Source organism: Meriones unguiculatus, chromosome 3, assembly GCF_030254825.1.
Source record: "Meriones unguiculatus strain TT.TT164.6M chromosome 3, Bangor_MerUng_6.1, whole genome shotgun sequence".
Classification (NCBI taxonomy): Eukaryota; Metazoa; Chordata; class Mammalia; order Rodentia; family Muridae; genus Meriones; species Meriones unguiculatus.
In genome coordinates, this window is record NC_083351.1 from 34,750,651 (window position 1) to 34,778,171 (window position 27,521).

Sequence of the window (27,521 nt, forward strand, 5' to 3'; positions counted from 1 at the left end):
TTTTATATTATAAAAATAATCTTAACATAAGTTTAATTATTGTAAAATTTTGCATTATAAAAATAAATGTAAATATTTTTATTTATAAAAAAATAAGGGCTGTAAAACATATAGGAATGACTGCGGTCAGATGCTGTGGTTAACATGGGGAGGGCAGGGCAGTCTCCACTGGCGTTTAGGTGGAGATCTGAAGGAGACTGAAGCACACACGTTGCTGGCATCCAGCACAGGCATGGCAGGCAGAGGGGACTATGGGTGCTGAGGCCCACGGCAGGCTGCTTTCACGAGTGGCTATGGTTTGGTGAGGGAGAGTAAGGCATTAGATGAGTTTTAGAGGTAGCAAGAGGTGGGGATGAGGCCCGGAGAGATGGCTCAGCAGTTAAGAGCTCTTCCAGCAGTCCTGAGTTCAATTTCCAGCAATCACATGGTGGATCATAACCATCTATAATATGATATGTTGCCCTCTTCTGGTGTGCATGAAGATAGTGCACCCATATACATAAAACAAATAAATATTTTAAAAAGAAAAAAAAACTGGGGGGGGGGTCGGAAAGAAGTGGGATGGACCAGAAGAAACAGACTACCCTGAGCCAGATGGGGGAGCCACTTGGGAGAGGGCTTAGAGTAGTGAGGCACCATGACTTGCCACAATATTTGAAAAGAATATAAGAGGTAGTGAGTGAAGACTAGACTGTAGGGACAGTGATGCAGTCTGGATGACCAGTTAGCAGCCTCTTGCAGTGTTCTACAAGGGAGAGGCATGTGTGGCATGGTGAGATTGCTGGGGATATTTTGAACATAGCCAAGATGCTGAGGAGTTGAGTGTGGGTGTGAGAGGAAGAGGAGTTGATCTGATGGTTGGCAGAGTGCTTCCACTACTCACCAGGGTGGGGAGGCTTGTAAGAATGGGTACAGCGGCGGCACCCTGCTGATTTGCAGATCGTCTCCCCTGTTTTCTCCTCCACCCCCTCTTTTAAAAGATTTATTTATTCTATGTGCCTGTATGTTTGTTTATGTGATGGTGGTGTTGGATCCCCTGGGACTTTGTGGTGCTGGGAATTGAACCTGGGTCCTCTGGAAGAGCAGCCAGTGCTCCCAACTGCTGACCCATCTCTCCAGCTCCACTTTTTGCTTTCTTTAAATACTCTTAGGATTTTTGTATTTGCATTTAATTTGGGTGAACTTAATTTTCATGCATGTTTAACAGCCTCCTGGTTTTGTCTTCAGCAGATGATATAGTGACCATAATGTCTCAGTTAACTAGGTTGTAAGCATTTCTCTCCTCAGTCTCTTCCATTTCCTCAAAAAAATTTTTTTTTGCCTTACAAAATGCTTTTTCTAAGCTGGAGACAGGATGGCTCAGTAGGCAAAGCACTTACCCCTCAAAACCTGGTCACCTGAGTTCAGTTCCCGAACTGCTGTAGAGGTGGGAGGAGGGGACAGACTCCACAGAATTGTATGACTTCCACACCCTTTGTGGCATACATATGCCTGCCTTCACATGCACATATTCACATGATAATGTTTAGAAAAAAAAGAAATTGACTTCTGTTAGTTTGTTTTAGTGGTTGAGAGTGCTGCCCTCTGCACTGCTAAAGTACCCCTATGCACATTATGTGATATGACCTGATTTGTGGTTAAGGACCAAACCAAGATTTTGCACTTGCGAGGCAAGCACTCTTCCACTGAACTCGTTCCCCAGCTCCTGTGACCTATTGTTAACCACATGTCCTGCTATCAAGTACGTTTTGCTGTTGCTTCACTGTGTCAGCTGATAATTGCACCAAGATGAGCAGCTCCAGTTTTCTTTGGCAATATAAAATGAGTGCAGCATTCTCCTTGCTGTTCGTGTAATCGTAGTATGGATCCCTAAGCTTGTGGTATATTTATCTTTCGCTGTTGTAGTCTCAGTTCTATAGTCCTTTTCTGATATGTGGATAATTTAAAGGTGATGATAGGATTTAATTTACTGGGTTTTGTTCTTTTTGGCCAGAACTGGGAGTTATTCTTATTGACAGCGTTGACTGAATTTTATAATTAGAGAAACAAACCCTAGTGTCTCACTACCTTAGAATATCAGCAAGGCTGCTTGGACCCAAGTCTTCTCAATGTTTTCTTTGCTTCTTTTGTAGAAAGGGAAATATGAGGTTCCTAAGTGGCTGTCTCCCAGTAGCATTCTGTTTCTCCAACAGATGCTTCAGGTAAAGTTTGTTATTTATTTTTAAGTATTAGAAGCCCATTGTAATCATTTGAGTTAACTTAGTGTATCAGTGGGACTGCTGCATTTATTGTTATCTGTGAGCTTAAAAAGGATTCAATTCATCATGTATCTTACAAATATCCTATCTGAAGACCTCTTCTAATTATGTTGTAAACACAGTTGCTTTAAACTGTGCCTTGATGATGTGCCCTTTTCTGTCTCTGTCTATCTGTCTGTCTGTCTGTCTGTCTATCTATCTATCTATCTATCTATCTATCTATCTATCTATCTATCTCTCTGTTTTCTCCAGCTCTTGCTCTCCTGACCATTTTCTTGTCTCTGTGCTTGCACATTAGGCATATAAAAGTTACTGAACACATGCTTGGATGAACTGATGTGTATTCTATGGGCCCCGTGATTTAGTAGAGTGCTTTTCAAATTTTGACATGGGTCAGAATTGCCAGGTGGACTTGTTAAAAACACAGCTTACTGGACCCCATCCCATCTCTGTGATCTAACAGATCTGGGGCCGGGCTAAGCATTCACATTTCCAAAAGGCTCCTGAATGGTGCTGATGCTGATGGTTTTGGGGCCTCTTTGAGAATGACTCTTTGGGATGAAGGTGAAAAGCGGAGTGCTGAAGTCCAGGTGTTGTCCCTATCAATCGGTCAGTAGGCTTACCTCCTAAACTGTCTGTGGTCTGTAAAATGAAAGGACCATGTCTGAGCCCACATCACTGCTCTGTGGTGTATTTTAGATACAATGAGTTGGAAATACTTGGAAAATGAGTGTCTTATTAGTAATTACTTTATTTATTATGTTCCCTGAATATCTTCAGTTTTCCATCGATTAAGCCATCTTTACCTTTAAAATGTACCTCAGGCTCACCTACCTTGATTAAATAGAACCAGACCACCAAATCTCCATAGTGAGATTGAAAAATGCCTCAGCCTATCTTCTAGACCCCAAAACTTAATCTTTGTTGATTAATTTTTCTCTCCTCACATTTGAACGTTACAAATGGAAACGAAAGGTGTGCTTTTCAGCTTGTTCTGTGTGATTGTTGAGTCAGTCGGAAGTAGAGATTGCATATTTAGTGTGAATGCCCTGCATTGCGCTTACTTGAATACTAAACTGGTGAATATTTCACATGAATAGGTTTTCCAGCAAAAAGACTATTACATCATACAATAGCCTGACTGAACTTCATGAATAATGTCCATACCAATGAAGTTCATGTTTGTTAAACATTTATCTTGTAGGTCTGTGTTGGTTGCTATAGTTTTCTTGCCTCAATTGCCTTTTTAAAAGAACTCATTCCAAGGCCATTTTAAGGTCTTTGACAGTGTTGTTTGTGATGATAACATTTACATCTGTTCTCGTGCATTTTGAGTTCTCCGGAGGAAAGGTGTCGTAGTCTCTATTTGAAATGTACTTCAATGGCCACTAGGTGGACCCAAAGAAGCGGATTTCCATGAAAAATCTCTTGAACCATCCCTGGACCATGCAAGACTACAACTGTCCCGTTGAGTGGCAAAGCAAGACGCCCGTAAGTCCAGTGAAACCCAGCAGTTTTCGCAAGTTTGTATGACCCCAGGACCTGCAGTGATGTGCTCTAAATGTGAAAGAAAATGTATTTTGCATACTTAGCTGCATTGGTGGTGGGGGGAGACCTTCACCTCAGCCCTATGTGTATCAGTCTCTGGGCCAGTGAGTGGCTGCTCAACTGTACTGCACATAAGTCACCTTCAAAAGCAGAGCCTGTCTGGGGATAGTGACACATGTCTTTACCTCCAGTGTGTATCACCAGCAATTCCTCTTTTACATCCCAGAATACGTAATAAATACTTTAAAAGCTCCCAAGTATTTTCCATGTGTAGTCAGGATTGTGAACAGTGCTCTGTAGTCTTTTTATTTCTCTGTGTAGCCCTGGCTGTCCTGCAACTCATTCTGTAGACCTGGCTGGCCTTGAAATCAAAGATCCACCTGCCTCTGCCCCCTGAGTGATAGGATTAAAGGCTAAGGCCCAGCTACTCTAGAGTTTTGAAGGAGTTATTTAACTCTGCTTACCCTATTTATTCATCTGTAGAAATAGGTTCAACCAGTTCTGCTTCTCAGAGTAGTAATGAGATGAGGGCTTTTTGTCCCTTTTGTATTTATTTATTAGTTCATTAAAAAGTAACAGGAAGAGTTGAGTGTAGTGACACATGCCTGGAATCCCAGCATTTGAGAAGTTGAATCACGAGGATTGCAAGTTTGAGGACAGCCTGGTCTATATACTGAGACTGTCTCAAAAGAAACAAACAAACAAAAAAGCAATCAATAAATCTGTTACACATCATGAATAAATATTTTTGTGAAGAAAAAAAAACATTTAAAAATAAAATTTGACAAAGGAGTGGCATGTTGATGTCTTTACAAGCTTCTGTAAAGTCTGGTATACTAGTAGACACTTGTGTTGTCTCCTGCTCCTGCATTTAGAAAAGGCAACCTCACCCATCATAGAGAAGGCAAGGGGGTATATTTTAATAGCCTTCTTGGATGATTTCTGACAGTTCCTTAAAGCTTGGTTGTTTCTTTTTTAAGAAATAGTTGTTTTAGTTTATATGTATGGGTGTTTGCTTGAATATCTATATATAGGTGAACCATGTGACCAAGGAGAACAGAACTCTTGGAGTTGGAGTTGCAGGTGGTTGTGACCCACCATGAGGGTAATGGGAACTGAACCGTGGTCCTGAGCAAGAGTACCAAGGACCGTCTGTCTAGATCCCAGTTTGGTAGGTTCTTAAAGTGCAGGTGGAATATGAAGTCACATCAATTAGCACTTTGGATTCTCCCATAACGCCCATTAGTCTGTTCATGGGCTCTTTGCTCCATGTACCATTCTGTATTGGTCATTTGGAAAACCACTTGTGCAGTTTTTCCGATGCTGACACATTTTTCGACACAGCATTAAAGAGAACCACATTCCCTAAAGTCACTACTGATCTCATCAGAAAAGACTTTTTTTCTTTTAAAGATTTATTTATTTATTTTATGTGTAAGTACGCTATCTGCATGTGCACCTGCATGCCAGAAGAGGACACCAGATCACATTATAGATGGTTGTGAGCCACTATGTGGTTGCCGGGAATTGAATTCAGAATCTCTGGAATTGCAGACAGTGCACTTAATCACTGAGCCATCTCTCCAGACTCCCAGAAAAGACTCATTTAATGTTGGAAAGCTCTCGAGCTTATGTGGCAGGGGCAAGTTTTCTAAAATTCTTAATTTTTGCTGGAAAGATAAAATTGCATCGTTGGCAACAAGTACCATAAGTTAATTTACGTTGTTCTGCTTTGACAAAGTACTTCTCAATATCCAAATCTGAATAATCAGTAAAAAGTGGTATTCATGACTAAAATGGCTGTAGAGGCTGTTTCCCAGCCACATGGGGTCTTTGCTTTAGACAACAATGGCTCTGCACCTGAGCCTTTCATCTTATACCAAAAACACACATGCTCAATGTAGACATATAATAAAATAATTCTTTGCTTCGACTTAATTGAAACTGACTTATTTGGGGAATTATGAGTACATGACAAAACACACCGTCTTGGGACGGTTTGATTTCTACAGAAGCACCAGTTTCATTGTTTTTGTGCTATCAGCTCAAATGTCAGCACTGTGAAAATGCGAGAAATAGTATTATAAAAACAGATTTGACCTTGGAGACCCTCAGGAGACTGCAGATCACATAAAAACTGGTCTAATATACCTGACTTCTCCTCTGCCCTCTGCATTCTCACAGGTATGTTAATGCACACATACATGTATATACCATACATGCACCATGAACACGCACGTGTACTTGCACACATGCAGCTTCACCACACGTGCAGTTAGAAAAGGTAGGAGTGTCTTTATAACCTTTGCAGGTAATCGAGACTGTTCTCTTCTGCGGTGGTGTATGTCATAGCTGTGGGTTGGAATAGCTTGGAGGTCTGTCCCAGCCATGTCACATGGAGACAAATGGACCATTTGCTTTCTGGAATAATCACATCAGTGAATATAATTACTCTTACCAGTAGCTAGCTAGTCTTAGAAAAATGGACTTTTGCGTCCAGCCTCTACTCTTGTCCCCACTGTTAGGACCACACAGGCCGAACTCATCCCCCTCCCCCCATTCTCCTTTGATGGTTAACTTGTACTGTATCTCTTGTCCGTATTCTCCTTGGCCCTCATGATGTAGTGGATAGCTATTGAGTAAATCCAAGTTAATGTAGTGATTACCAATGCTGAGAGCCCAAGAACCATGTGAGTGTCTGAGCAGTTAGCAGAAGGAGAAGGGAGACTGACAAGCCCCTTGTGAGGTGGAGATTGGGGTTGCAAATGCCTGTGTCCAACCATCGGGGGTCATCATTTCTCCATGTGTAGAAGGCTTTGCATGCATTTTGAGCCATGATTCTAATAGGATAGAAAGCACTACTGTTCATGTTAGAATAGGCACCAAAATGAAGTATGTTTCTCATTATTTGTTTTTGAGACACTCTCAAGTAGCCCAGGCTGGCCTCAGGCTTGCTGTGTAGCCAAGGCTGGTATAGAACTTCCGATCATCCTAACTGCTTTTTAAGGATAGTCCCTGATTCAAACAAACATCAGAGGTGTTTGTTTTCTGTTCCTTTTTTTTTAATTTGGGGCATATTATAAAGTAAAACATACTTTTGAGTGTTCCCAGGGCATGTAGTTTTACTTACATCTTAATATGATTGCTAGTCAGTTGTGGTGACACACATCTATAATCTGAGCTCTTTGGGAGGCTGAGCAGGAGAATGACAAATTTAGGCTGATATTCGAAACATGGTGAGACTGTGTCTTGGAGAAAAGAAAGGAAAACAAATAACTGCCAATCTGGATGTAGCGGTGCATACTTGCAATCCTATAGCTTGGAACACCAAAACAAGAGGACCGCCATGAATTAAGGACAGCCTGGACTTCTAGTGAGTTATAGGCCAGCCATTGGCTACAGTGTGAAACACTGTCTTTAAAAAAAAACAACAACAAATAACCGGATATGGTGGCACTTGCCTTTAAAATCCTAGCACTTTTACAGTCCTAGGCAGAGGCAGGTGGATCTATTGAGTTCAAGGCCAGCCTGGTCTATAAAGTAAGTCCAGGGCAGCCAGGGCTGTGTTACACAGAGAAACCCTGTCTTGTAAAACAACAAAACAAACAACAACAAAACGACCAGACAAATAAACTATTGCTCAGTGGTTAAGAGCCTATATTTACTGTTCTTGCAGAGGACTCAGGTTTGTATCTCAACACCCATGGCAGGTGGTGGCTCACAATGTTCTGTAGCTACATCTGGGGGTGGGGGAAAAACTGACACCTCGGGCCTCCTTAGGCATCTAGGCACACACACCCACCCCTTAAAATTTTCTAGTATTTGTTGAATACTACATAAGTATGCTGTTATAAAGTTTAGGTTCTATATTTCACTATGAAATGATATGGATAGAACTTTTTGGATATCAAGCATTGTTCCATATCCTTTGTTAACTCATCTAGTCTTTGTACTAGCTAGCCTTCTGAAGTAGGGGCTATTATTGCCCAATTTTGTAGATGGAGCAAAAGGATGTACATTATCATCTAGTAATACAGTTGAGTAGCCAGTATACATAGAGAACCAGAAGTTGAGTCAAGACAGGGGCTGCAGCATGGAAGGGACTTGGGAGGTCATTTGGTTTAAGCTTGGGACCTCTATCCTGGCCATCTGCCACATTCCTTGTCTGTGTCTGCTGGAACAGAATTCAAGATGGGTAGCATCATGGTGTAGTATAATAGTCGGCCAGGAATAAAAAATGCCAGTCTTGGGGGCAGATAACAGACTCTTCTTAATCTTCATCGCATCGTCCCTAGTCTGGGCATCTTAGTGTTCTGTCTGCCTGACCTTTACCCAGCAGCTTACTCATCTCTTTCCCCTGCGCACAGAGCTGTGGTAAAATGAGCTGGAAACAGAGAGGTTAAGGATTGCTGTCACTGTTTGAAGTATTTGCTTTTTTTCTTTCAGTACTGTGTGTTATCAGGAATGAACTATAAAAATTATTCTGATTTACTTGGATATTTAAGGCATAGATGCTGTAATAATTCTACGCATGATCTCCTCATGCCATTTTCATGCACAGGTCTAGTATCCAAGTATTGTATCAAATAGAAGTTATATTCAGTTCCATTTTCTGCCCTAGTGAACAGGAAATGTAGCAGGCACGGATAATCCAAAATAATTGGCTACTTTTGGACATGCATTTTTGTACTTAACCTAACCTTAGTATGCATAGCTGAGAATTCAGAGTATCATCAAACTATCAATCCCCTTTGCAGACTCAGTTTGAAATGAAAGGCTTTCTCAGAACTTTGTCATCTCATTCTTTTTATTCTAGTTTAGGAATCCAGTAGAAAGCACAGTACCTCCTTCATTCCTGTCCTGCTTTTCCTGTGGACAACTTATGGCTGATGCACCGGGCAGGGTGGTATAGAAAACAGGCTGCTTACCTTTTTCCTTAAGTTTTTTTTTTTTCCTTGCATTAATTTATATATGTGTGTGTGTGTGTGTGTGTGTGTGTGTGTGAGAGAGAGAGAGAGAGAGAGAGAGAGAGAGAACAAGACAGACAGAGACAGAGGAGAGAGGTAGAGAGGTATAAGGGCAGAGGAGTCGGATCTTTCCTTCTACCCTGTTGGGCCCATGATCAGTCCTAGTCCACTGAGCTTGGTAGCAGGAGTCTTCACTATGCCATCATGCCAGACCTGGCTATTTTTTTTTCTTCTTTTTTTTCTTTCTTTTTTTGTTTTAAAAGTAGGGTCTCCCAAGGCTGGGGAAATGACTCAGTGGTTAAGAGCGCGTACAGCCGTTGCAGAAGTCTGGGTTCGGTTCCCAGCACACAGATAGTGACTCACAGCCATCGTAACTCCAGGTCCAAAGGATCTGACCTCCTTGGGCTCCAGGGTGCAGGTGGTACACATGCTCAGGCACACACATTCATAGAGAGTTAACTAAATAAATATTTTAAAATTAAAATAAAAAGAGTCTCCCTGTGGAGCTTTTGTTGACTTTGAATTTTCTGCACAGCTCTGTTTAGCCTTGAACTCTTGATCTTCCTGTCTTAACCCCTAGAGTGTTAGAATTACAGATGGCATCATACCTGTCCGAGAAGTGTTCCCCGTTTAGGGGATAGCTTGGGCCTGGAAGGAACTCAGTTTCTCTTCTTCCTTGAGCAGTGATGCCCAGCTGGGTGTTGAAATGTTTGGGATTTTGAGGTTGAGGTCACCCTAAATGAGGAGTTTGTACTCTGAGAGATATAAATGTTAAAGCAACACAATGGACATATATCTTAGAACTTTGGAATTTTCCAGTGCCACTAGTATAAGCCTGTGTGGTGTGTACTTTTTTTTTTTTTTTTTTTTATTAATGACCTTTGAGTTTGTGCTTGTCCCAGCCAATAGTACAAGTTCGTCTTGGTCCGTTCAGTCTGTTCTGGAATGGAACGCCATAATTTGGGTAGCTGAGAAGTTCAAGTCCAAGGCCTGTGTGATGCCTGGTGATGACTTGCTCTTCTGTTTGTAGTTGGTCCCCTTACATTGTGTCACCTTCCCATAATGGAAAGACTGAGGTGCCTTTGGCTTCTTCCTGTTCTTGAGGATAGAGACCACTCATCTCACTCTCCAAAACCTCACCTCCTAACACTCAGGCTGGTCATTAGGGTCAGCATCCAGTCTAAGGAACACAAACACGTTGGCCCATAGAAAGGTGGTTGTCTTTTCTGTTTCTCTCCTTTCATGAAGGTGGGATAAGTTTCTCTTGAGCTCACTGTTGCTTGTGTGTAGTGCATGAGGGGAGGTCCTGATACTGCTCTGCTTTGTGCTAAGCAAACCTCTCTCTCCTTCATGCTGCCTGATTCCAAGTAGCTTATTTAGAGGGGAAAGTGGCCTGTAACAAGAATCTTTAAATTCCTGAAAGGTTATCCAGTTAATAAGAAAATAGAATCGTGTATGTTAGTAAAAACACTTGGCTGTTTTTTTGAGGGCCTTGTCTGTTTAGTTGCCATACTTGAGTATTCCCTTGTGTTACATATATGGCAAGGCATGTACCATGTCTCTTTTACAGATGATAAAACAGGCTCAGAGAGGTGTAGGGGTACACTCAAGGTCACACAGTTATAAAGTGATGTCACAATTAAAACCAAGGTCTGTCCAATCTCAAAGCCTGTTAGCTGTCTGTCTGCACTGACTCAGGAGCTAGATATCCCATGGAGACAAGCTTAGATGACAGCAGAGGCCGAACACCCCAGCCGTTCTGCTGAGGAGGATTTGAACATCACTTCCTGGAGCTGTTGTGAACAGAATGTTTTACTTTGGAAATCATGTTCCTTGTGATTCTCTTCACATTCCATCATCTGAGTGTTTCCAGCTCAGGCAAGGCATTCTTGTCATTCTCCTCTTAGTGAGAGGTCCCACCATGCAGGGATTTGAGGACATGGTGATCGCTCTCTTAAGCAGATTGAATTTCTGTAGAGTTTTGCTGTGTTTACGTTATGGTGTGCTGTACCTTCAGTGTGATGGTGACTGCTGCATCTGCCACACACTATTACATGGCCTCCTGAGATCGTGCAGACCCAAACCTGACTCAGTGCAACACACTACAAGTCAGAGCCACCCTTTGATCACTGGTGTCAGCACTGAAATCTCACAGGGCTGCTCTTTGATGAGCGTGCTGGGCAGGTCTTGCAGTAGACATGGGGGATATGATTCCTTAGCTGCACAGAAGCACGGTGACAGCCAGGTGGCAGCATAAGGAGGCCAGGAAGACTCATCTTGTTGAAATGGTTGTCGGCCTGATTGCGTGTGAGCAAATGAGGATGACTGCTGGGTGAGAGCGTAGCTCAGCAGCAGAGCAGAAAGATCCTAGGAGTGTGGATGTGTCCAAAAGTTTGACAGGCTCACGTGCCACACATCGCTGTGGGGCTTTTTGGAAATGATAATGCTGGTGTTAGGTTTCAAAAGAACATACTTGTAAACGTAACAGTTTATGAAATTGTTTTGTAGCTGACTCACCTTGACGATGACTGCATAACAGAGCTCTCTGTACATCACCGCAACAGCAGGCAAACAATGGAGGATTTAATTTCATTGGTAAGAAATTCGGCATGAACTTAAAGTGATAGCTTCTGTTTCATTGTCCTTCTGTTTTGTTAGTACATTGATGGTGATAAAGCACTTTTAAGACCCAAGGTGCCATCATGAGTAAGTGTGGCACTAACATTATATTCATGTTTGATACTGTAGTGAGAATTGAGGAATTTCATTTCTTTAAAAATCAAAGAAATACTGTAAGAAAGTGTTTTCATTTTAATACCTGTCCGCAGCAGCTGACTATGATTTGCCTCATGCTCTAGTGGAGGCATGGTTTTGACAGCTGCAGTTAGTTTCAGTGATTGCGTAACATTTGGAATTCTGGGAACTTTTCACAGTGTATATAAATGCTAGCGCTCTGATAGGAGGGGATTTTTGTTCATTTAGGGAGGATGGTTGCGGTTGGCTAGTAACCGTGGTCACAGAAGAAACAAAGGAAAAGACATTAGATTCAGGGATTTTCCTAATTCCTCTTTCCCCTCTATCTGTTTCTCTCCTATCTAGTGTTAGGGGATGAAACAGGGTGCATAAAGGGTGGGAAAAAGAAGAACCCACAAAGTAGCAAAGGCCAGCTACATGATGCAGTTCTTTGCTGTGTCTTCTGGGTGTTTTTTACATTTGCTTGCTTATTCTGTATCCACATCTGTTGGTGAGCACATGTTACAGTAAGTGTGTAGAGCTCGGAGGACAGCTTTGTGGAGTTCATTCTCAGACATAGAGATCTGGTTCAGTTTAAACATGAAGAGGACAACATTGTTAACATGCTTTCAAGGGCTGAGCATATAGCCCTTGAGTACTGTTTAGTGTGTTTGAAGCTCCAGTTTCTATCTCTACCACTGGAACAAAAGAACAAAAAGTTTTGTTTTTAAGCAGGGGCTTGCATGTAGCCCAGGTAGTAGGCCTCAAATAACATGTCCCACACTGTTTCTGTTTCTGTTTTCCCTGCCTGACTATCCGTCTGTTCTCCATCTGTCCGTCTGTCTCTTTCTTTCTCTCTCTCACACACGGACATATATACACGTAGTTTTACTGTATGCCTTACGCTGGCCTTAGCCTAGAGCTTACTGTGTAACCAACCTTCCTTCCTTCCTTCCTTCCTTCCTTCCTTCCTTCCTTCCTTTCCTCCCTCCTTCCTTCCTTTCCTCCTTCCTTCCTCCCTTCCTTCCTTCCCTCCCTCCTTTCTTCCTTTCCTCCTTCCTTCCTTCCTTTCTTCCTTCCCTCCCTCCCTCCTTCCTTCCTTCCTTCCTTTCCTCCCTCCCTCCTTCCTTCCTTCCTTTCTTCCTTCCCTCCCTCCCTCCCTCCCTCCCTCCCTCCCTCCTTCCTTCCTTCCTTCCTTCCTTTCCTCCCTTCTTTCTTCCTTTCCTCCTTCCTTCCTTCCTTCCTTCCTTCCTTCCTTCCTTCCTTCCCTCCTTCCTTTCTTCCCTCCTTCCTAGCTTTTTGAGCTAAGGTCTCTCTGTATAGCCCTGGCTGTCCTGGAACACTCACTTGGTAGAGCGTGTTGGCCTTGAACTCAGAAACCTGCCTGCCTTTACCTCTTGAGTGCTGGGACTACAGGCATGCAGGGCTTTTACTTTTTAATTAAAAAATTTTTTTTAATTTTAATACAGTGTTCAGGACACCAGATCTCATTATAGATGGTTGTGAGCCACCATGTGGTTGCTAGGAATTGAACTCAGGACCTTTGGAAGAGCAGACAGTGCCTTTAATCTCTGGGCCATCTTTTCAGCTCCCTAACTTTTTTTTTTAAATAAATTTTTATGTGAAGTCGTCAGATTCTCCTAAGGCTTACAATTTGAGCATTGTTATTATATCCCTCCTAAGATTCCTGGTAGTGGTGCTCAAGCCTCTAGCTTATTCTTCTTACTCTCGCTGTTAGTGGCTTTGCGTGTGGGAGCACTCACAGAAATGGGAATTTCACTTAGCATTGCAGGTGCTGTCTCTCTTTAGCCTGGGTGCCTGGGAATTCAGCATTTACCGAGCACTTAAAAAGGATTGTAGAGCCTGTGTGGTAGTGCAGTGCTTAATTCCGGGTACTCAGGAGGCAGGCGGGCAGATGTGTGTGAGTTCACAGCCAGCTTGGTCTGCATAGCAAGTTCCAGGACAGCCAGGGCTGTCCTGAGACCCTCTCTTGATGGCACAGTTGTTAGGATAGCTCAGTGTGTAAAAACACTTGCTGCCAAGCCTGAAAACCTGAGCTAAGTCTAGAACCTACAGTAGAAAGAGATTGGACTTTAGACAAACTATAAGAAAATTAAAAGTGTTTATAGTTTTTTAGAGACAGAGCTTCTTTCTAACAGGCAAACCTATCAGCATCAGACATTCGCTCTCAGAAGAGGGAGTGACGTAAAAGGTAGCTGGGTTGGCCTTGCAGAAAGGAAAACAACTGTATTGCCTTATCTCTTACTCAGCTGTCCTGTGCATCATATCAAGAGGTGTACAAGGTAACTATGGCCCCAAAAGTTATAAAAGTGTTGTTGCCAAGGAAAAAGGGAGGCATTGGCATATTTAGAAAAGATTCATAAACTATTATGAGGTAATTTCCACCAGAGAACACAGGGACACTCTTAAAGTTGATTAAAAAGTTTTCCAAAACACCTAAAACTTAGCACTATCCAGTTACAGTACTTAAACTAGGTTGGTAGAGTAACAGCGCCCTGCCCCCCTCCCTCTTATTTGGGTGGTACTGGGGGTAAAACCCAGGACCTTAGATGTGCTGGATGAGTGCTCTACCACCTAAGTTTATCTTCAGCCCGCCAACTTGTTTCTTAAGCTTCTCTTGTGTCTCTCAAACAGTTTTTTATGTTTTTAAAAAGTGCCCTAGCACATACGACACAGTAGATGTGGGGGATCTTTGGTATAACTTGGGCAAAGGGACAGATGCTTATAAATATATTGTTTTTATTTGGTTATGCAGTTCTTTTTCTCTTAAGTATTTTCTGTTGTGCTCTGATGTGCGCAATAAGGGCAGAATTCCACTGGAATTATCACAACATCAATATTTTATGCCCTTTCTAGATCAATAGGGCCAACATGAAAATTTCAAGTCACCTATTACATGTGAGCCTATGTAAAATATGAATGGACAAAATTAACAGTGTTGATGGTGGTCCTTTTTGTGTTGTGCTCTTTTTGAGAGCACTCTATAACATTAATACCACTCTATTATTAAGATTTAGCATATTTTTAAAAATTATTTTGCAGGGACAGAGGCTCTTAGTCTGAGTTTATTACTTTGAGCCAGTGAATATTTTCTTAAATCTCATTAAAACAATAGAAAGGGATTTAAAAATCAAAAGCTTTCCAGGTTATACATAGGTAAAGAGACAAAGGGATGTCAAAATTTTCTTTGAAATTTATAAAATAGAAAGGTTGTAGCTGACAAAAGAAGTTGGGAGGAAACTGACCGTTAAGGGTTGTGGTGGGAAGAGGTAAGAGAGGGAGCGGATTCGCTCTTGAGAATTCTGGTATAAGGTCAGAAACCAGTGGGACCCAGAACGCCAGTATTAGTGAGGCGGTTGGAAACCTGCAGTGAGAACCCCAGGTTGCTCTTTCTACTTCATGCTTTCTGCAGCTGATTCCTTATCCTGGCAGGAAACTGGGGCATTTAACAAGGAAGAAGGAAGGAAACGGGAAGATACTCTAGTAAAGTAGACTTGGCAGGGAATGGGGAGATGGTAAAAAGAATAATCTAAGAAATAAGGGAAGTTAGTTTAGTTCTTGAAGAGGATTGAGATGCATCCATAAAGAACTTTCTAAGTGCTAACCCTCAAAACTCTTAAACTGTCCATAGAAATAAGCTTGGTAGAAATGTTTGAAAATGAACTTAAGGTAAAATTTCAAAAGTAGAACTGAGAGACAAAAAGATCCCAAACGAGAGGAGGGGTAAAAAGAGGTACCATGTATATTACTATTAATAGTACTAGAAAGCCCATGAAGGTTAAACACTGTTGGGGTAGGAACTATCGAAGAAAACTTGAGATTAACCAGGATTTAGCCTAATAGATGAAAACAGAGATCTACCAATCAGTACTTCTTCTAGTGGAATTTCAGAAAGCTGGGGAAGACCATAAAAGTTTTCAGAGACAAAAATCTAAGGCCATAAAATGCATGGGAGTTAGACTATTTATTAATTCATCCATTCATCCATTCACTTACTTATATTTATTTATTTGTTTGTTTGAGACAGGGTTTCTCTGGTAGCTTTGGCTGTCCTGGAACTCACTCTATGGACGAGGCTGGTCTCGTCTCACAGAGAGCTGCCTGCCTCTGTCTCCTGAGTGCTGGGATTACAGGCATGTGTTACCAACACCTGGCCTGAGTTGGACTTTTTAAAAATAGCTATGCTAAAATCAACAGGAATAATATCTTCCAAACTATGAAAGTTATTTTTTGTCTGTAATTCTTTACTTCACCAAACCAGAATCAAGTGTAAGGGCAGAATGCTGTCATATATCAGACATGCATAATTTCAGAACATTTACCTCCTGTCAACCCTCAGAAAGTTACTGGAGGATGATTTCCAACACAAGAGTGTCAATCAAGAAAGAAGAATGCTTGGATCTAGAAAAGTGGGGGTATATTGTAGCATAGAGGAGGAAAAAGTTGCTAGACTGGCAGGTGGCACATGGACTGTCAGTATTGGGGGATGTCTCTAGGAGAAGGGAGGAGGTCGGTTAGCTGATGTACCATGAATGCTGAGAGGTAAGACTATTAGAATTTATGATAGAATTAGAAGAATGAGGAAATTAAAAGTTAATTTCAGGAATGACACAGTAGTAAAACATCAAACAGGAGATGCAAGAATGTTGACTTTATTTTACTCCTCTTCTGTTTCTGCATCTTTTTGTCTTAAGCTCTATATGGTTTGGCTGCAGTGCTTATATCAACCAGTATGTCTGTTATTAAGATGTTAGGCCGGGTGGTGGTGCCACATTGTTTTGAATGGTTCCTTCTTACTTGTCTTAGATACCCTGGATATCACTTCTCCTCCATTTTAAACATCCTATTTTTCTTTTATGGTGCTGGGGATGGAACCCAGGGTCTTGTGCATGTGTTGGTGTAATATTCTTGTGAAATGTACCCTTGTTCTTTCAAATGCTGATTTCTCTACCTCACTATCTGGTTTCAAATTGGACATTGCATTGTGATGTTTATTCTAAGCATCACCTGTCTCAAGTTTGTGTAAACATGCCACCATTTGTTCTCTATATTGTCAATTAAACAACCAGCCAATGCTGAGCAATGGAGAGGTGAGGGTGGGACATCCTGGTCCAGAGGGGAGGAGAAGGAAGTGAGTGAGAGGGAAGAGTAGGCAGAGGTCAGCAGGACAGGACTTTGAACCGTGAGGGAGATGAATGTACCAAAAGCAAGTATAATGGGTGAAATCTGAATGGGAGGAAATTATGCGGGTGTGGAGGTGTAGGATGGAGTAATCATTGCCCAGCATTGTGCTCTAGGTTAACTAAACATATCTTAGTCTCTGTGTGGAGATTTGGGTACACAGCTGGTTTAGAAATAACTACTGATTTAAAAGAGATAAATTAATAATAAATTAATCATCCATAATACACATGCTAGGCAAGTACTCTATCATTGAGCTACTTCCTCAGCCCTACATCTCACAATTAAACAATTGATGTGGCAGGGTCCCCAATACCTTCCTGGCCACTTCTTGGTCTCTGTTCTGACTGATTGTATCAGGATAATAATAAAATATTTAGACCATTACTTCTATTTAGTTGTGAATAATACTTACAGACTCATAATTTTGTAAATTTGATTTAATTTAAAATGATAACATTACTAGAGGAGATGGGAAGATGTATGTAGGGGAGATGTTATAATAGAGTAAAATTCTTATTTTCCACACTAAGAATTAGAATACCTGAAAATAAAACATTTAGAACTACAAGGAAATTAACTTTGAAATGTGCAGTTGATAACAACATGGTGTTCGAGGTGCTCAGAAGTTCTTTCTGTGCAGGGCAGTGTTAGGTAAGGAGTCCTGATGTGGAGGGATGGTAAAGATGTCCCTGCAAAGTCATTGACTTAAAATTCTGAATGCCTATTGCATTGAAAAGAAGAACAGTTTTAAATGGAATAGTATTTCCTCACATTCGTGAGTATCTTGACTGCTTGATTTCTTTTCCTTCAGTGGCAGTATGATCACCTCACAGCCACCTACCTTCTGCTTCTAGCCAAGAAGGCTCGAGGGAAGCCAGCTCGTCTACAGCTTTCTTCCTTCTCCTGTGGAACCCCCAGCACCACTCCAAAGGCAAGTTCTAGAAGCCCTTATGTGGACACCTGCTCATCTTGCAAACCTGTTCACAAGCAGACTCCCCCCCCACCACCACACCAGCCTTAAAACAGCCAGAAGGATTGAACCCCAGGCCTTGCACATGTGAGGCAAGCATTCTCTCACTTGAGCAAAATGGGAGTTCTGAAATTGAACTCTGAAAGTTTGAAGTTAATATGGCATTTTAAAAACATTTGCTTCCCTGGCGGGGTAGCATACGCTTGTAATCCCAGCACTCAGGGAGGCAGAGGCAGGTGGATCTCTGAGTTCGAGGCCAGCCTGGACTACAGGGTGAGGACAGGACAGTCAAGTCTACACGGAGAAACCCTGCCTCAAAAATAACAAAAACATCATAAAAACACTTCGTCTTCCCTTCTCTTTTCTTCTTAAAAACACATCCTGATTATTGAGAAATAGATAAAAGAAAACATAGGATTTACTTATAAACCTGCTAGCTACAGATGATATAGGTTTTTTTTCTTTGTTGTTGTTGTTTGTCTGTTTGGTTTTTATTTTTTTTGAGACAGGATTTTTCTGTGTAGTCCTGGCTTCCTGTAACTCTCTCTGTAGACGAGGCTGGCCTCGAACTCACATAGTTGGACCTGCCTTTGCCTCCTGAGTGCTGGGATTTGTTTTTTTATGTGTATGAGTGTTTTGTCTGCATGTATGTGTGCATTTCGTTGTGTGTGTCTGGTGCTGGAAGAAGCCAGAAGAGGGTGTCAAATCCATTGAAACTGGAGTTGCAGAGAGTTAGCTACTTTGTGGATGCTGGGACTTGAACCTATGTCCTCTTCAAGAGCGGCCAGTGTTTTTATCCACTGAGCTATCTCTTTTGCTCCGGACTTGGTTAATTGTTTAATGTGTCTTTCCTGTCTCTGCTTTTTAATGTACTTGACAGGACTTTTAAAGGGAGTCAGGCCTATGAATACATGATACATTGCATTTCATATGACATGAAGTATTTTAGTATAAACATTTTCATGGTTAGGTTATGACTGGGATTTCTGCAGTTGGTATAGCTTGTGCAATGTAAATTCTTTCCATGAGACTGTTGTGATTCTTCTTATATGTTTCCTGTTGTGAATGTTGATAGTGATGGAGTTTATATATTACAAGCAACATGGCATTCTTCCTAGATGTTCATATTTTTTCATTTGATTCTATCTTTTATAGTTGAAATTTATTTTATATTATTTATTTGTGTGTGGTGTGTGTGTGTGCGCGTGCATGTGTGCACAAGCGTGTATATGTGTTTGTGCCACATCATGCAGGTGGTCAGAGAATAGCTTTTGACAATTGATTGTCTCTGGGGATTGAATTCAGGTCCTTAGGCAAGCACTTTACCCACTAAGCTATTTTTCTGGAGCCCCCGTCCTTCCATTGCTTAAAATGTGACTGTTCATTCTTGGGAGGCTGAAGCAGAAGAATCCCTGTGAGTTTCAAAGCTAGAATAGGCCACATATATGAAGTCAGGCTGCCTGTGTCTGCAGAGTGAGACCCTATGTATAAAACAAGCTCTGAATACTTTGTTAGGTGGTGTGGGATTTTGTAATATAATCTTCTCTCAGCCCATTCCAGGGTGCAGTTTAATGATTCCAGTATTAGAAAAACCCAGCTTAGGGCTGCCTCTGTTGGTCAGTGGTAGTCTTCATTTAGCATGCATGCCTGAGGCCCTAGGCTTGATCCCTAGTATCACAGAGAACAGAAGGGAAAAAAATCAGAAAGGAAATGAATCTTTGATATCCTTAGCCGCAGTTGACCTTCTTTATAGATTAAAGATAACCCAAATAGCCATGTATTAGGCCTTTTTTAAGATCCCCAAACTGTTTTTAAGTAAGTTACAGTCACTGCTTTCATGATCTCTAGTTGAATCATCCAACTCCAGCTTTGCTTAACTCCTCCTTTAGAGCTCACTTTTTATTGCGTGTCATTCATGAGCTATAGGTCTAAGTGGCTGGGAGGGTCCTGACAGATCTTATTTATCTTCCATCTTTCCTCCCTTGGTGAGTTTTGACCAAACTCAGGACTAAGAGTATCAGTGCACTTGACCAGTGTGTGAAGTCTGTGAAGTGAGGAATTCTCACTCCCAGGCCAGTTATTCTATCCAGGTTTGGAGAGTTTTGTTAGGCTGGTAAATGCCCCATGTTCTTATGCCTGCATGCTTAGTGAATCGACCGAACATCTTTCTTGCTGTTTTGGTGAAATCCTTTAACTTTCAGGTTCATTTGGGTCTAAGAAGACATGAAAATATGAGCTTTGTTTTTTAACAGGGTAATTGCAGAAAGGCATTATTTACCTCTACATTTAGAATAATTACTTAGGCAAACATATTAATTTACTCACCTCAGTTAAGATGACTGGGACATTCTCCTGGGCCAGTGGATTTTCTTGTATCTGGGCTGTTGAGGTCTCAGTGGCTGGCTTATTTGATCTGTGAAGTATCCAAGTAGGAAGCTCTGAGAAGATATTTACCCTTGTTAAGTTTGTTTATTTGGTGTTTTTGTTTTTGAGACAGGGTTTGTCTGTGTAGCCCTGGCTGTCCTGGGCTTGCTCTGTAGATCAGGCTGGCCTTGAACTCAGAGATCCACCTGCTGGGATTAAAGGCATGCATGGTGATATTTACAGAAGATGAGCCCAGTGATATTTAGTGTTATTTTTCCATCTACTACATAGTGAATTTCATTATTTGGGCAGTCATACTAGTGAACCAATTTTTATAGCAGGCAGACATTTTAATGGCCAGAAAATAAGTAGAAATCAAATTTTGAGTTCTTTTCTGGCTTTTATGCTAATTAGTGGACCTTGAACAGGCCATATAGTTTCTTTGTATCCTTTTTCCTCTGATGAAATGACCTGTATTTCTGGGGGTTTGTTTTTAAGAGAATAGTTAATTCTGACTTACCAGTCAGTCGATGTTGCTTTCAGTTGGTAATAGTAAGTCTGAATTAGGAATCACTAAAGACCACACAATCTTCAATGGTAATGTGTTCAAGCATCATAGATTTGGGGAACAGATCTAGTTGAGTGTGGTACTTGCTCCTGCAATGGTCATGCTGAGGCAAAGCACACAAGCACAGAAACGCACGCACGGGCTTGATACCTCAGCAGATGAGTTCCAGATCTATTGTGGTATGATGTGGGGACTTTGGGAAATAGGAATGACCTCCATTGGGAGATCCAAACTGGATCAGCGGTTAAGTTTGAGTTTAGAAAAATGGAAAAGAGGGAGTACAGTTATTAGGGCAAGATAAAGGTAATAGCAGAGCTCAGGCACCACACTGTGCTTGATGACAGTGGCTAGACTCTGGAGAACTCTGAAATGCTGTGCCATGGGGTTAGACTTTGTGTAGTAGGTCATGGGGAAACACTGACTTTGAGCAACAGAGGGGCAAAGTGACTTTGAAAATCAGTGGGTAAAGGCACTTGTCAAACTCCACAACCTGAGTTTGATGGCCAGGTCCCACATGAGAGGAGAGAACCCGTAACTCTAAGCTGTCCTTCTACCTCCACATTTGAGCACACACAGGCACTCAAATAACTAAAGGTAAAATTTGAAAGAAAAAAATTGTATATAGAATTCTTCAGTCAGGCTGGCTGTGGTGTCACACACCTTTAATCCCAGCACTTGGGAGGCAGAGGCAGGTGGATGTCTGTGAGTTCGAGGCCAGCCTTGTCAAAGAGTGAGTTCCAGGACAGCTAGGACTACACAGAGAAAACCCTGTTCTGAAAAACAAAAACAAACAAACAACAAAAAGAATTCAGAGCTCCTTTGTATGTAGTTAATGCCTACTGTAGTATCATCACAGCCATCATTTATACAACAGTAAACTTTTCCCAACTTGGCCTAGACCTCAATATTTTTCACAGCTTAGCATTCTATCTGTGCAGTGAGTTCTCACTGATAGTAACTGGCAACCCTGGAAAACTCTTGTGGTAGATAGAGAGGGTAAGAAGATTGCCTGTTTGAGTAATGTAAAAATGAGAAGATTTGGCCTTGAACTGCATTAGCTATTAGTCTGGGTAAAGGGTTATAGGTATTAAAAATTTACTAGTAGTACTCCACCGCCTCAACCTTTAGGCTGTATCAAGTATACTCCTAGTTTGTACAGGGACTGGATGAAGGAAAGGAAAGCATTCTGGTAGTGTTGTTAGCATAGGCCGCAGATGTTCTGTTTGTGGGCGATCTTTCATGTAGCTAATTTACTCCTGGCAGAAATGAGGAGTTATGCTGTTTGTTTTAAAATTTTACTTATTTATGGGATTGGAGAGATGGCTCAGTGGTTAAGAGCACTGGCTGCTCTTCCGGAGGAGCCAGATTTGATTTCTAGAACCTCCTGGTGCCTCACAACTATCTGTAACTTGTTCCAGGGGACATGACACCCTCTTGGCCTCTGCAGGCACCATGCTTACGTGTGGTACACAGACATAATACCCTTACACACACACTCTCAATCAAACTTTAAACATTTTTATTATATGTCTGATGTATGTGTGGGGTTAGGTATACATGCCGTGGCAGGAGTTTGGGGGTCAAAGGACAAGTTTGTGGACTCAGTTCTTTCCTTTCTCTATGAGTTCTAGGGATCAAACTCAGATCACCAGAACTGTGGGGCAAGTGCTTTTCCCCACTGAGCCATTGTGCTGGCTCCTGTTAAATGCTTCTCAGTGTCAAAAGTTATGTCCTTTCCAGCTTTCACTTTTTTGGGACTTTATTCGTAAATTTGCAAATGAGTTTAGTATTGGTATGTAGTAGTGATAAGCGAAGTAAACTGTATTCCGTATAACATCTAGCTTGTCTCTTTGTTTCTGCTTCCATGTTTCTCCCTGTGCCTGGGTTATGCTGTTGTAAAATTTGAATCCTGGTGTTATTATTGCTAACTTCTTTTGCCTTTCAAATTAATAGTCAAAGAATTTAAGCCTGGAAGATATAACCACAAATGATGATAACTGTGCGGCTGGATTAATAGACTATGACTTCTGTGAAGATAATTTATTAGCTCACCAGACACTACAGGTGGGTACTTTTATTACTACTTAAAGTAGAATGTGTGTCTTAATTATAAACACACCTAGTCTAACAGGAAATCAAGTCTGCTTGTAAATTTATTTAATCTCTAAGGCACTGAAGACATCAGTGAGAGATTGTTGGAATATAAATGAAAGAGAAGTCAATGATTTCAAAGTCAAGAAAAGCAGGATTCCATTTTGAAGCACCTCATTGCCCCTCCCCTCTTTAAATGAAATATTATTTTCATGTAGTTAAGTAGTTGAAATTCACTTTTTTTAGGGTTTAGCCCTGTGTTTGACAACGTAGAGCCACCAGAAATTGTGACACAGTAGTTCCTTTACCCTCTCCCAGTGCCTTCATGTCCCTTTCTGTGAACTCTTTTTTCCTCTTAATTCAGGGCAGCAACAGATAGGTTTTTCTCTTCGCTTGATAATTTTGTTTTAATCCTACCCTAAGTTTGTTACACTTCTTAGGTGTATGGTTCAAAGTTTTCCACCAAATATGGGATGTTTTTAATATATAGTACATATATATATATGTATATATATATGTACTATATATAAATATATACTATTATAAACATATATATATATGGTATTTTTTAACTTTTAAGACAGGGTTTCTCTGTGTAGCCCTGGTTGCTCTGGAACTCACTCTGTAGATGAGGCTGGCCTCAAACTCACAGAAATTCACTTGACTCTGACTTTAAGGGTATTTTTTTCAAATATTATTTTTGCCTCATCAGTTCTGTTTCTATTCTTTTTTCTTTCTATTCCTCACAGTAATTTGATCCATCTCTTTCCAGTTGGCTGATTCATTTTCTAATGCCTCCTGAAAGTGCTGTGAAGTATAGTAATGAGTCTGCTATCCTCGTCCTCCCTCTTTGTCTCTACCCGCTCTCTTCTCTCTCTCTCTCTCTCTCTCTCTGTGTCTGTCTGTCTTGGCAGGGCCTCACCTTACTAAGTAGCGCTGGCTCCCCTAGAACATACAGTGCAGCTCCCAGTAGCTGTGGCCCTTCATGCCTCTGCCTCCTAAGACCACACTATTGTGTACAACTAAATTTTTAAAAATTACTGTACTTAAGCTGGGCACGGTGGCTCACGCCTTTAACCCCAGCACTTATAGAGGCAGAGGCAGGCGGATCTCTGAATTCGAGGCCAGCCTGGTCTACAAAGTTCAGGACAGCCAAGGCTACAACAGAGAAACTATCTCAGGGGGAAAGATGACTGTCCTTTTTTAAGTCTAGGATTTCTAGGTAGATCTTGTAAATGGTTATCTGTGCTGATTCTGTGGTGTTGCCTTATGCTTCAGTTCTGTAGAACTTAGCTGCTTAACTGTGAGTCCCAACCTCATGACCTTGTGTAAGGGAGTAGAGGAGCTGAACAATTTGGCAAAAGCAGAAGGTTCATGAGTGTACAAGGATCAAAGGTCACCATCAGTGTGTGATGAGCCTGAGGTGTTCCTGGTTGTGCTTGTCTGTGTTGCATCGTGTGACTTCACAGTGGCCACTGTCCTGAGCACCCAGCATGTGCTCATGCACTGTGAATGCTGTAGCTGCCACACAGGGCCCATGACTGCTGCCTGAAGTGCCTTTGCTCAGATTTGAGATAGTTGTTCTATTTTCATTTGTATTTAATCTGCTATTAGATATATACCCTGAGTTTATTTTTATCCTTTTTTCAATTTCTGGAGGTTCTAATTCTCTTTATAATCTACCTGAATATTTTGTTGTCTTGTTCTTATAGTGTAATATTATATTAGTGTATGTATATTATGTAATATTATAGTGTATATATATTATTATATATAATAGTGTTTAAAGAACACTAATATATTTATAGTCTTCATTTGATCATTTGATATCTAACATTTTTCTGGCCTGATTCTGAGTCTTTATTTTTATTTACTAGGTTCATGTCGAGGGGTCTGGAGGGCCAGGGGAGGAAAATTGAATGTACACTATAGTGTGCTTATGGGGGTCAGAGGACAACTTTTGGGAGTTGGTTCTCTCGGGGCTTCTGGGCATCAAACTCAGGTCATCAGGCTTGTGTGGTGAACATTTTAACCATCAAGCCATCTTGCTGGCACTTTTTTTTGTTCTCTTGAGGTAGGCTTTTGCTGTGCAGCTCAGGTCGGCTTTAACTTCACAGTCATGTACCAGCCCTCCAGCCTTATTCTGTTTAATTTTCTCTGCTGACCTTTTGCTCAAGCTGCTTTTATCTTGTGGATTGGTTGACTGACTGATTGATAGATCATGCTATAATGTCTAGTTAGCTTCAGACTTTAGGCTCAAGGGATCTTCCTTTAGCCTCTTGAATAGCTGTGATCAGAAATGCATGCCACCATGATGGGCTGGAATACATGTATATAGGCTTATTTTTCTTTCGACTCTTAGAATTCTTTGAATGCTAAATTAGGGGTTGAAGGCTTTGGTTAAAGTAGGTTGAAATCTTGATGTTACATCAAATTTAAGTTTAAGATTTCTGTGATTAGCTGGGTGCGATGGCACACATCTGTGATCCTAGCACTCATTCAGAGGCTGTTGGATATTTATGACCTCGAGGTTAGCCTGGTCTACAAAGTGAGTTCAGGACAGTCAAGGCTACACAGGGAAACCCTGTTTTGAAATGCTCCCCAAACCCTGAAAAAAAAGATTTCTGTGATTAACCAGTTATTATGATTTTGGACCTTAAATCAACGTGACAACTGTTCATTTTCTCACTCATTATTATGGTACACCTCCACTTTTCTGAGGTCCAAGGCTAAGAAACACAAACTTTCTTGCTGACTCCTTTTGGGTCACACTTCTGTTTAACGCTCCCTTTCACTTTAGCCATGGCCCCTCCTGGCTTTCTCTGAGAACTTGGACACTTACTGCCTGGCAGAGGCCCCCGGTTTCCATGTTTGTTCAGGGTTAGGTTATCAGTGTCAACACTGGTTTCATATTCCTGTTTTAAATTTGAATTTCCTTACTCTTCTGTGAGCTCAGCTATAAATGTAAAAGGATTAAAACATTTTGATGTGGAGTTTGGAGGGTGACTCAGCAGTTAAGAACCCTGGGATTAAACGCATAAAACACTACTGCCCAACTTTACAAAGTATTTTAATGTGTCATTTCTATTTAAAGTATTATGTGTATGCGTGAGGGGGTTGGGTCCACACTGCGTATCTTCCTCTCTTATTCTTTCTCTTATTTTTTGAGACGAGGTCTTCCTCAATTGAACCCAGAGCTCAGCAGCTGGTAGAATGGCTGGGCGTCATGCTTTAGGGGTGTGCCTGTGTCAGTGTCTTTTCTTACCTTAGTGCTGCAGTTGCAGGTACAAGCATCACACCTGCTTTTCCGTGGGTATTAGGGACCAGAACACAGGTCCTCCTGCATGTACCGTAGTCACTTTTCTAACTGAACCATCCCCCAGACCCTGTGTCTATTCATTTGTTTGTTTTCCAAGACAGGGTTTCTTTGTGTAGCCTTGGCTGTCCTGAAATTCTCTCTGTAGAACAGGCTAGCCTCGAACTCAGAGATCCGCTTGCCTCTGTCTCCTGAGTGCTGGGATTAAAGATGTGCGCCACCACCACTTTGTAAAGAGTATTCTAAAGACTTTACTCTTTTATTCATTCACTTATTTATTTATTTATTTACTTACTTACTTACTTACTTATTTATTTAATGTATATGAGTGCTCTGTTTTCATGCATACCAGAAGAGGGAATCAGATTCCATTACAGATGGTTGTGAGCCTCTGTGTGGGTGCTGGGACTTGAACTCAGGACCTCTGGAAGAGCAGCCAGTGCTATCTCTCCAGTCCCTGTCAAAAGTATTTTCATACTTTTTTTTTTGTCCTAATCACTGAGAAAATTTTTATTTTTGTGCGTATTAGATAGAGTCAAGCCATAGCAACATAGGTATTAAAAAATTAAGCATGATCTAGAGGCTATGTGTGGCTAGTTTCAGCATTGTCTGGGAGCTTAAGTGTGTTTAAACACCCATTTCGAAATGTTGGAAACACCTGCAGTAGAAAAGACTGAGTTGATCTACCTGTGCTAGGGGAATTGAGGACACTGTCAAGGGTCCTGGTGGTGCCAGCACCATCCTCTTGGTAGCATAGGATTTTAATAGGAGTAGTACAAGCAGTTTGTTGATTATTAAGGTATATTGTAAAGAAATTGACTTTTCTTCCTTAGAGTGCTTTATCGAGTACCTTTTTCCCTCCAGGTTACCAAACATTGGGCAGAGTCAAATGATGTGGTATCTAAATCACCAACTCCAGTAGTATGTAGAGCACTGGCAAATAAAATAAAGGACCAAGAGAATGTGTGCACTCCCAAATCTGCTGGGAAGAATGAAGAACACTTTGTATTTCCTGAGCCCAAGACGCCAGTTAGTAAGAACCAGTATAAGAGAGGAATACTCACCTCACCCAACTGTCACACAACACCTGCTAAAGGTATTTCCTAAGAGAATTAAGCAGAGATTTAAAGGTTCAAAGGTAATTCTTGCTGTTGTAAATGGACACACAGACTTCTGGAAATAACTAGCCTTGTTCTCTGTCTTCAAGAGTAGGTTAGCTGCCTTCATCATATGCACTTGAATTAGTGCAAATGGACACATCACTTATAATTCTCAGATGATGCTTTTATTTTCTTTTCCTCATTTAAAGTCTTTTTAAATTTTAATTTATTCTGTGTGTGTGTGTGTATGTATGTGTGTGTGTGTGTGTGTGTGTGTGCATACATGCTGTGTGTGGGGTACCCAAGGAGGCTTAAAGAGGATGGAGCTCCTTGGAGCTGGTGTTACAGGTAGGTCAGCCACCTGATGTGGGTGCTGGGAACCAACTCTGGTCCCCTCTGGA

At 41.3% G+C, this 27,521-nt stretch overlaps 1 protein-coding gene across 1 annotated transcript in view; it reads left to right on the forward strand.

The window, feature by feature from the left end:
- Melk (maternal embryonic leucine zipper kinase) overlaps positions 1-27,521 on the forward strand; it is a 59,279-nt gene that overhangs the window by 23,698 nt on the left and 8,060 nt on the right. The window contains exons 9-14 of the mRNA XM_021645979.2: positions 2,133-2,201; positions 3,651-3,749; positions 11,282-11,368; positions 17,523-17,642; positions 22,567-22,677; positions 26,885-27,116. Coding sequence (XP_021501654.1) covers positions 2,133-2,201; positions 3,651-3,749; positions 11,282-11,368; positions 17,523-17,642; positions 22,567-22,677; positions 26,885-27,116 — 718 coding nt within the window. The remainder of the gene's footprint in view (positions 1-2,132; positions 2,202-3,650; positions 3,750-11,281; positions 11,369-17,522; positions 17,643-22,566; positions 22,678-26,884; positions 27,117-27,521) is intronic.